Raw genomic sequence first — 10,248 nt, 5'->3', positions numbered from 1 at the left:
TACCATGGACTGCCAAGAAAACAAACAGATTCATCCTGGAGAAGGTTAAACCAGGCTGCTCCTTGGAGGCAAGGATTCTGCGCCTTCGTCTGACATACTTTGGACATTTTGTAAGGAGGGACAAGTCCTTGGAGAGGGACATCATGCTTGGGAGGGTGGAGGGACAGCACAGGAGGGGAAGGACCTTCTATGAGGTGGACTGATTCAGTGACTGGGGTAATCAGGATGGGTGTGTCAGAGGCAGTGTGATTAGCACAGGATAGAGCAAAGTTTAGGGCTGTTGCACATAGGGTTACTTATGAGTCGTAAGTGACTTGAGGGCACATAACAACAACTACAACAACAAAACCTTTGGAAATACGTTTTACAGCTTCTAAAGGAAAAACCCTACTCTCAGCATATTTATGAACATTTATTCGAGGGAAATAAAATTGTAAGTCCATAGTAAAACCTGTATGCAGACATTCACAATAATTTTATTTATAATTACCATGTACTGGGAGTCACTAAAAGGCTCTTCAACTGGTGAACAGTTAACAAGCTAGCACATCTGTGCCATACATTAATACACAAAGGAACAAACTACTAGACAGTGTTCTGAACTATTAGCGACTCATAGGGTCACTATGAGCCACAGGCATCTGGATGGTACAAAACAACTATTTACATGGATTTCAAAGCAATTTTGAGTAGGAGGAAAATATCTCAAAAGGTCAAATATTAAAAGGTGCATTTATTTCAATTGTTCATTTAATTCTCAAAGTGACAAAAACATAAAAGTGGAGAAAAAAATAGTGGTTTCTTGTGGTTAGGGCTGTTAGCTGAAGGAGGTATCACGATGAAGGTTTAGCAGAAGGGAGATTTTGGTGATATTTGATTGCAGTAGTATTACAGATCTACAGATGTGATAAAATAGCATAAAACTGTATACATACTGTGTATCAATTATATGTATATATATGTATATATATCTCACTGTAATTACAAAGTACAATGTAATCAACCATTTGGAAACTTTTTAAGAATACGAGAGGTATCTCTAACAATGAGAATCTTTACAACTTTCTCTGAATCTATAATTCTATCAAAAGAAAAACATCATAGCTTATGTTTCGTTGGAATAACAAAAATATATACTCACTTCCAATATCTGGCCTCAACTTTTTATCATATTCTCGTAGCAACTTGTTAAGGACAAAAGTCATGTCTGTGTCCTGGGATTTTGGTGCCAGCACCCACTTTTGATTTGAGGATGACTCTTCATATTTATTCTCTTCCAACTTTCTGGATCTGTAATTATGGCATAAAAGTGGCTTAGAAGGTATGTTCATAACTTGTGTAGTGCCTTAAGATTTCCCCACTCAAACACTACACAAGTTCTGCTAAGTTCGAGATAAGCCGCTATTGGATAGAAAACTCAAGTTCTCTAAGCTCAACTGCATGCATTATCTTTAAAGTGAATAAATAAACAAATAAGACTAAAAACACTCAGTAGGATAAATTCCACCACTAAGAACATGGCATGATGGAATCCAGCTTTTGTTTTGTTCAATAATGTTGCAAATAAATCACAATTCTATAATTAAACAACAGGCATTTTCACCTGTAAATCAGTGCCAGAAGATAGGCATCCACTCATCCGTGGACCTACCTTGAGAACTTCTGAAAGTCAAGCTTAAGTATATCAGAGATAGTGAGGATGGCACAAGATAGGTCTAGGTTCAGATTTGTTGTTCATAAGGTCTCTATGAGTTACAGTTGATTTGATGGCACACAACAACAACAACTTATCTATAATGAACATCAAATAAATGAAAAAATAAATTTTGTTAAGTTAATTACCTCTATTTAAGGATCAGTCTTCATATTAATTTTGTATATATATAATATAAAGACACATAAATGGCATATATATTTTTTTTCATAGTTCCACAGTCAACACTCTCGGCACCAGCAGCCAGGAAATTAAAAGACACACTGTGATTGGAGAGTCTGCTGTTAGGAACTTCTCCAAATTACTGAAGAGCAATGGTATCACTCTGGAGACTAAGGTGCGCTTTGATAAAGGCCATGGTCTTTGTAATCACTTGCTATGCATCAGAGAGCTGGATAATGACTAGAGAGGATTGAAGAATTGATGGCTTCCAAGCTGTGGTGTTGGAGAAGATTATTGAATATACCACTAACTGCTAAGAAAACGAACAGGTCTGACCTAGAGAGGATTAAACCAGGCTTCTCCTTGGAGTCAAGGTTTCTGAAGCTTCAGCTGACATACTTTGGACGAGCTGCAAGGAGGTATCAGTCCTTAGAGAAAGGCGTCATGCTTGGGAGGGTGAAGGGACAGCCCAGGAAAGGAAGACCCCCTAATGAAGTGGATTGATTCAGTGACTGGGGTAATTGGGATAGGTGTGTCAGATACAATGAGGTTGGCACAGGATAGAGCAAGGTTTAGTGCTGTTGTACATAGGGTTGCTGGTGACTCGACAGCACATAGCAACAGCAACAACATGTCTGGCAGTGATTTTCTTATGCATCTCATCATGAATGTTACTGTTGAATATTTTACATTTCTTTTTTTATTATTAAATTTTATTAGTTTTAATGAACATTTACAGGGATTTGGGGTTTTCATTCCTTCATTGCTGCACCATTCTCTCTACCCTCCTCCCCAGTTTTTTCTTCTTCCCCGCCATCCGAATGTCTGTTTTAATTGTCCAATTGCCACAGTGCTTGTCAAAGTCAGTTCTGATTAATCTCTTTTGTCGGTGTGTCCTTTGCCATTCCCTATCACTCCTCCCTGAGAGAGACTTCACCCTGATTCATAAGGAAAAGGGGATGGCGTATTCTCTTAGCTACTTCCTGCTGAAAAGGGCCACTGTGGGTTTCAGGGTGAAGATCTTCTCTCACTACTCTAAAGGGCCCCTTTGGCAGTAGGAAACACATAGACTATTATGGAGATTGATTTTGGAATTTAGATGCACTGTTATTAATTGTGCTTAGCCGTACATGTTCATATCCTTGAAGATGTATCATGGGGGTGTTGCAACCTAGAAGACACAAATTTGACTAACAAGTTATAAGTACATGAGTCAAAAATTATGGAAAAGTAAAAGAAAGGATTCTTTCATTGTTTTACAAACCCTCCCCCAGTTCCCCTCCACCATGTAGCCCTCGCTCTAGACTCCTGTGATGACAGAAATACCTAGTCATATATCTTTTAAACAGTTTTCTCCCTCCTCTGTTTCAGTGCAGTATACATTATTGAACCCATCTTACTCAGTCTCTCCCCAACCCCAAGGACAGTCCCATTCTACAACAGTGGCATCATGTAATATTTGTCCTTTTGTGACTGGGATATTTCACTCAGCATAATGTTCTCCAGAGTCAACCATTTTGAATAATATTGCATGAGTTCCTTGTTTTTTAATGCAGCATAGTATTCCATTGTTCGAATATACCACAGCTTCTCTAGCCATTCATTTGTTGATGGGCACTTAGGTTGTTTCCAACTCCTTGCTATTGTGAACAAAGCTGCAATAAACATGGGTGTGCATATATCTGCTTGGATGTCAGCTATGGTCTCTTCAGGGTATATTCCCAGTAGTGGAATTGCTGGGTCAAATGGTATCTCTATTTGCAACTTTTTGAGAAAGCACCATACTGCTTTCCACAGGGGTTGCACCATTTTACATTTCAATCACTAAAACTCTAAACTGCTGTGAGATACATTTATTTATGCTGAACATTTGGAATAAAAATTAACCTATAACATTTGCAAAACATATTTAATAATATGTTTCATTCCATTATCTGTAAAGGTAAATTTATACTGGTAATACTAAAGGATTTAAAATTATGATTTTATGATGATCAGGAATGTTAGTTTTATAAAATTGATAAGAAAAGATTGAAGGATATGCTAGAAGACATGCATAGAAACCAGTCATTGCCAGTGTACCTCAGCAAGTCATTCCAGACAAAGCAGTCTTAGTTGAAAGATGAGCAATTCACTCTGGAAAATTCATTCATGGCTTTCTCAGGACACATTCCACACTCTGCCACAATATTGTTTGCTTGCTCTCTCTACTTCTCTCTTTCTTCTTTATTCTCTCTCATCTGCCCTTTCCTATCTTCCTTTCTCCTTGCCCACCCTCCTATTCTCTGTCATCATCTCTTCCTTCCATCTGCTTTAGACCAGCAAAGGTGTTCCCACTAGAAAAGCATTGCTGTTGTTGTTAAGTGCCCTTAAGTCAATCACAACTCATAGGGACTTAATCAACAATTTATCTGAAACCTATCCTATCTTTTGCCACCATCATTATCTCTGACACATTTTAGTCCATTACTGCAGTCATTAGGTCAATCTATCTCATCAGGGCTTTCTTTCTTATGCTGACCCTCTACCTTTCTAAGCATAATGCCTCTTTCCAAGGAATAGCCTCTCCTAGCAACAAGTCCAAAGTATGATATACAGAGCTTCATCATCTTTGCCTCCAAGGAGCACTGCAGCTGCACTTTTCCCATGACATATCTGTTCTTTCCACAATCCACATCACTGCTTTTCTTCAATACTACAACACAAAGGTATCAATTTTCCTTTTGCCATTCTTATGTCTTGTCCAATTCTTAGAGTGTAGCAGGTGACTGGAAAGGCCATGGCCTGGGTCAGGTACACCTTAGTCTTCAAATCGACATCATTGCTCCTAAGCATTTTGGAGAGGCATGCTGCCATTTCCAGTATCACCGGTAGTTATACATAGATAAATCCAGTACATTCATAAACTCTTGATCTGTCTTTTCTCTATGTAAGCAGCTTTTGTTTCAGAAAATTATTTGAGCTACTTCAATAACAAATATTAAGTAGTATAATTAACCAAGTTTTCTTGCTTATAGTAATGGTAGCATTTTCCTAAAACTGTCTAAGTTTCTCCCTTAGAGAAAAGTCAAGTCAGAGAAGACTAAAAGGAAGGGAAAGGAAAAGTAAGAGCATTATCTCTTACGCTTCAAGAAATATTATGGGCATAGGATCCATAGTTTGTCTAAAGTTGCATGGACAGATTGTGTGGGCAGATAAATTCTTGGCCTCTCAGTGCTCAATGTTGGGCTCCTCCAGCCCATGGTCGCCAAGAAAGTTGTCAGCTCACTAAGGACTTCATAAAACTAAAGAGAAGCTTCTCGCTGCTACTGCCAGAACAAATCAATAATATATCCCTGCTTTGAGGAAAATAAAATCTCATTTTAGGAGATTCACTAGAATGTGGATAAAAGAAGAATAACTTTGTTCCCCCCTCAATTTTAAATGATGTTGTTGATTGCTTTCAAGTCGAGCACAACTCATAGCGACCCTATGAACAAGAGGCCTGAAGCCCCTGTACACCCATGGACATTTACCAAAGTTCATAGATTTCCCAGAGGCATGTTGTTTAGGAAGAGAAGCTTCACACTGCTACTGCCAGAACAAATCAGCAGTATATATCCTTGCTTTAAGGAAAAGAAAATCTCATTTTAGGAGATTCACTAGATTGTGGATAAAAGAATTGCTTTTTTTAAATTTAATTCTAAATGGGTTATGTATAATATTTATGAGTATGCTTATTATTTGGATTATTGTGTTTTAAAGTATTATCCCTAAAACCACCTTTTTCTTAAAAAGAAATCAATGATGTACTATTGTCAATAACTTTCCCATCTTAGATAGTATTTTGATAAGTTATATTTTGTCTTCATTCAGGACAGAGAAAAAATCAGAAATATTTTTCATTTTTAAAATTAAAATAACTCTGAAACCTCAGTAAGTAAACCAACACCCCAGTAGTCCCTTCAAGGTATCATCAAGATTCCATGTTTAATGGAATGTGTAATAATGTTTTAATGTGTAGTAAGTTCACCCGTGAATGTCCGAGTAGGGAGACTGACAACTCATTTACATAAAGCATAAGGGCCAGAATCTTTCCTGATAACTTCAACACAAGAAAGACATGTCAGAATGTAATTGATGATATCCTTGGAATTCATAATAACTTTGAAATAGAAAGCTGGAAATCAAGATGTTTTCTAAATCTTTAGCACATATACAAAGAATATAGGCATTTTGCAAGGACAGGCCTAAACTACTAAAATTAATTTAAATATTAGATTATTTTCAAAAGCTATGTAATCTCTATTATGAGAAGTAAAGAACCAATCTAAAGTTATGTCATATTAAAATCATTACATTACCGTGGCAAGATGGAAGAATTAAAATGATAAAAAAATTTTATTTTTATTTGGGAATCCTGGAGAAAATGATTGAATCAAGTTATATGTTAAGATTACATTCAAATAAAGCACATAAAAGTTATGGGGATAATAGGTAATTTTCTTTCTTGAATGTTAAGTGACAAACTATTGAGTACTTGATCTTGAGCTGCTTGAGCTCACATCATCAAAATCAGTGGCAATAGAACAGTCATTTAAATATGACTTCCAATCTGAGCACGACTTTGGATCTCTATTACCCTGATGTTGCCTGTTTGCCTCTCAGCCTCTAGACAGAGATGCACTCCCCTTCCCATTTATAGATTTCTCCTTTTGGAGACTCTTTAGCTGAAAGACTCAAGGCTGAGTGAGAAAGTTGCCTGTGAGGATAGAAACTGCATCTGCCCTTTCTGGCTCACTGTCTATTTTTTCAGCCAAGACAAGAGATACAGAGGTGAGCTTCCTTAGGGCTAACACCGGGGGTGAGGGGTGGGGAATGAGAACTGGGGCCCTTCCAGGCTTTTTTAGTTGGGTTAATGAGTCTAATGAGTCTTCCCAGTTCTTTTGACTTATGTTAGGAAATGCAAGGCTTCCAAACAGTAACTCCTACCACCTGCAGAGGGTCCAGACTTGGAAAAGAAAAAGCTGAAAACAAAAGGAATGGGAGTGCTATAAGACCTGGGGGAGAGGCAGAGCTGTACTGATTTCAAAACCACAGATTAGTCTGCAAGTGGTAGGCCAGAAATCCTGCCTGGGAGATAGAATTAGAGAAATCAAACACAGAATTTCTAGTTGCGTTTATAGCAACAGTTTTAACCCTTCTCTCCCCAAAGTCCTTCTGTCCTCAAAATCTCTCTTCATCTCTTCCGAAGCTATTTTAGGGCTTTTTAGACTTGTATTTAGAGAGCTCTCTTAGATTCTAAGAGTCTTTTCACAAGAGAAAAGGTCATAGAGGGTATTTATAAAAAGGTAATTTCTTCAATTAAAGAGCCTTATTATTATTTCCAACATGCTGGATCTCCCGTGTATGTATGATCTACTAATGTACGATTCTAATGTGGCATGTGAGTGTATGTGTATGCGAGTATGTGTAATCTAGGGATGGGAATCTATTCAGACAAATCAGACTGTTCACCTCCCCGAACCCATTTCTAATTTCCTTCTGGCAGTTGTCAGTCTAAACTAGACATTAGGAAACTTGGGCATGTGTGGGTCAACGTGTGGGTGTGCTTCAGGTGCATTTGAGGGAGATAGAGAAAAGCAGTGACAACACCTTTGCGGTTCTCTTTTCTTATTTTGTAAAAACCCCTAAAAACTATCAGATGTTAGAAGCTTTGTGCTTAGAGCCCATTTATCTCTAAATCTTCCAAATTCCTGGATTCTTAAAAGACTGCAATTGCAGCCAGGGAGGAGCCAGCCACATCCGGAAAGGTGGGACAGGTGAGTACTGGATGGAGAGTGAGGTGGGGGGTGCCCAGCACCACTAGGTGCCTCAGGCGAGTCATTGGCGAGCGTGCCCTGGGAACCCCTTCCTCACTTACCTTGCGCGCAAACCCAAGATGAGGCAGAATAGCAGTAGCAGTAGTTTCTGGGCCATGGTGTCTTGGAGCCAGTGTGCTGGCCCAGGGAGAGCAGGCCTTTCTCTCCTGCACTCCGCCTCCGCAGCCTCCTGAATTGCTGGCGTCAGATGACAGATGGGGTCCTCACTGGACCCCCTACCTCCAATTCTCAGTGACAGTGCATGCAGCTGTGCCACAGGGTGACAGCGGGGCGGGGTTAGTGCGCGCTGCCCTCCCGCGCTCTAGAGCCTTGACCACGATGGAGGGGGAAAATTGCCCCGTACTCTCATAGACTTCCAGCGTGATGGATAAACCTGGGCTCAGAGCCAAGGTGGAAATGCCAGTGGGACCAGCGCTCGAATCCCAGAGCCACGCGCGGCTGTTCCTGCAGCTTCCCCTGCGCGGCAATCCTAGTCTGGAGGAGGTCCCTAAATTACATGCCTGACAATGAATAAGGCTAAGAAAACAAGGTCTGAAGCAACTAACAGGAGGGATGTCACCCAAAAAGGGGTGTGGCCCAACAGGGGCTGAAGACCAACCAGAAAGACCGGCCAATTATGGGAGTGGTACCTGTCTCCAAGGGAGCTCCAATGTCCATCCTCTTTAATTTTATCTTCTTATTTTAACAAAATGCTCCGCCAAATCTTTGAATCCTACTCTTGCACGTCCCTACTGCCAGGGTTCACCTGGGCTAGCAAACAGCAGATTATACCTGTCAAGCTCTTTCTATGGACCACTACTGGAGACCGTTTGTGGAGAAAGAACAGATGTATGCTTGCATCATCTAAAAGATAAATAAAACCATAATAAATTAACAAACTAGAAAAGCTCAAAAACTACTGTCATGGAGTGAATTCTGACTTATAACTAACTCATCAAGACCTTGTAGGACAGATAGGATTGAAAAATGAGGTGGGAGGGGGGAAAAGGAATATCACAATGTTGAGGACAACTCGAAGAGTAAGTGTTGAGATTGATGCACTCCACTAAAATAGGGGCATGTTGTTAGGTTCCACTAAGTTGCCTCCAGCTCATAGTGGTCTAACTAGAGAAAGAAGGCTTCCTAGCTAAAGCCTTTTTTTTTTAAAGATTTTAATGAAAGTTTATAAAGAACTTGGATTTCCATTGTTTCATTGTGGTGCATTTTCCTCCCTGCCTCCTCACTCCCCGAGTTCACTTTTTTCTTTGAAAAAAAATTTTTTTTTCATTGTAATACAGTGCCTCCCTCCCAACCACTTTACTATGCAACTCTTATTCTGGATTCTTGTCATTCCAATAATACCTAATCATATATTCCTTTTATACAGTACTCTCCCTGGTCTGTTTCAATGCTGTGTACATTATTTATCCCCTCTTTTTCTTAGTTTCCCTTCAGTCCCCATGTCAGTCCTGTTCTATAACAGTGGCATTATGCAGTATTTGTTTTTTTGTGACTGAGATATTTTACTAGCATGATGTCCTCCAGGGTCACCATTATGTATAATATTTCATGAGTTTTTTGTTTTTCAGTGCTCCATAATATGCCATTGTATTAATATATCACAGCTTCTCTATCCACTCATTTGTTGATAGGCACTGGCGTCGTTTCCAACTCTCTGCTATTGTGAACAAAGCCACAATAAACATGGGTGTGCATATATCTGCTTGGGTGGCAGTTCTAGTTTCTTTAGGCTATATTCCCTATATATTCCTAAGTAGTGGAATTGCTGGGTCAAATGGTATTTCTATTTCCAACTTTTTGAGAAAGCACCATATTGTCTTCCATAGTGGTTGCACCATTTTACACTCCCACTAACAGTGAATAAGGGTTCCAGTTTCTCCACAACCTTGCCAACATTTGTTGATTACTGCTCTGTTAGATTTTTCTCTTCTTGCTGGGGTGAGATGATATCTGATAGTTGTTTTGATTTGCATCCCTTTTAGAGTTAGGGATTTTTAACATTTCTTCATGTGTTTGTTCACCATCTGAATGTCTTCTTTGAAGTGTCTGTTCATATGATGTACCCATTTTACATTTGGATTGTTTACCTTTATTTTGTCGTGGTGAACTAAAGCCTTTCTAACTAAAGAAGGAAGCACTGACAAATTCTGTATCTTTCTCACAATCTTTGTTATGATTCGAGTCATTATTACAGCCATTGTGTCAATACATCTTACTAGGAGTTTTCTTCCCTTAAGCTTACTCTCTTCTTTATTGAACATGATAGGGACTGCTCATTCTGATAACATGCACAATGTATGTGAAACAAGACTATCCTTTTTTTAATGAACATTCCTCAGGACACTCTTTCAAACAGAACAAGGGATTAAAATGAGGAAAGGTGAGCACCAGCTTGTATTCTTTCACCATACCTATTTTATCTGTATGAAGAGCAAATAATAGGAAAAGCATGACTATGGACCCACACATGACATCAGGCTTGAAGGGATACTCATTAACAGCCTGCAATGT

The 10,248-nt window shown here is 39.1% G+C and overlaps 1 protein-coding gene across 1 annotated transcript in view; it reads right to left on the bottom strand.

The window, feature by feature from the left end:
- GABRG3 (gamma-aminobutyric acid (GABA) A receptor, gamma 3) overlaps positions 1-7,834 on the bottom strand; it is a 379,738-nt gene extending 371,904 nt beyond the window's left edge. Inside the window, exons 1-2 of the mRNA XM_006898587.1 lie at positions 7,779-7,834; positions 1,142-1,290 (exon numbers count right to left, since the gene is read on the bottom strand). Of these exons, the coding sequence (XP_006898649.1) occupies positions 1,142-1,290; positions 7,779-7,834 (205 nt within the window). The remainder of the gene's footprint in view (positions 1-1,141; positions 1,291-7,778) is intronic.
- Between the last annotated feature and the right edge of the window lie 2,414 nt (positions 7,835-10,248).

Source organism: Elephantulus edwardii, unplaced genomic scaffold, assembly GCF_000299155.1.
Source record: "Elephantulus edwardii isolate Elephantulus edwardi_28Jun2011 unplaced genomic scaffold, EleEdw1.0 scaffold00234, whole genome shotgun sequence".
Classification (NCBI taxonomy): Eukaryota; Metazoa; Chordata; class Mammalia; order Macroscelidea; family Macroscelididae; genus Elephantulus; species Elephantulus edwardii.
This window is presented reverse-complemented; position numbering and strand designations above follow the sequence as displayed.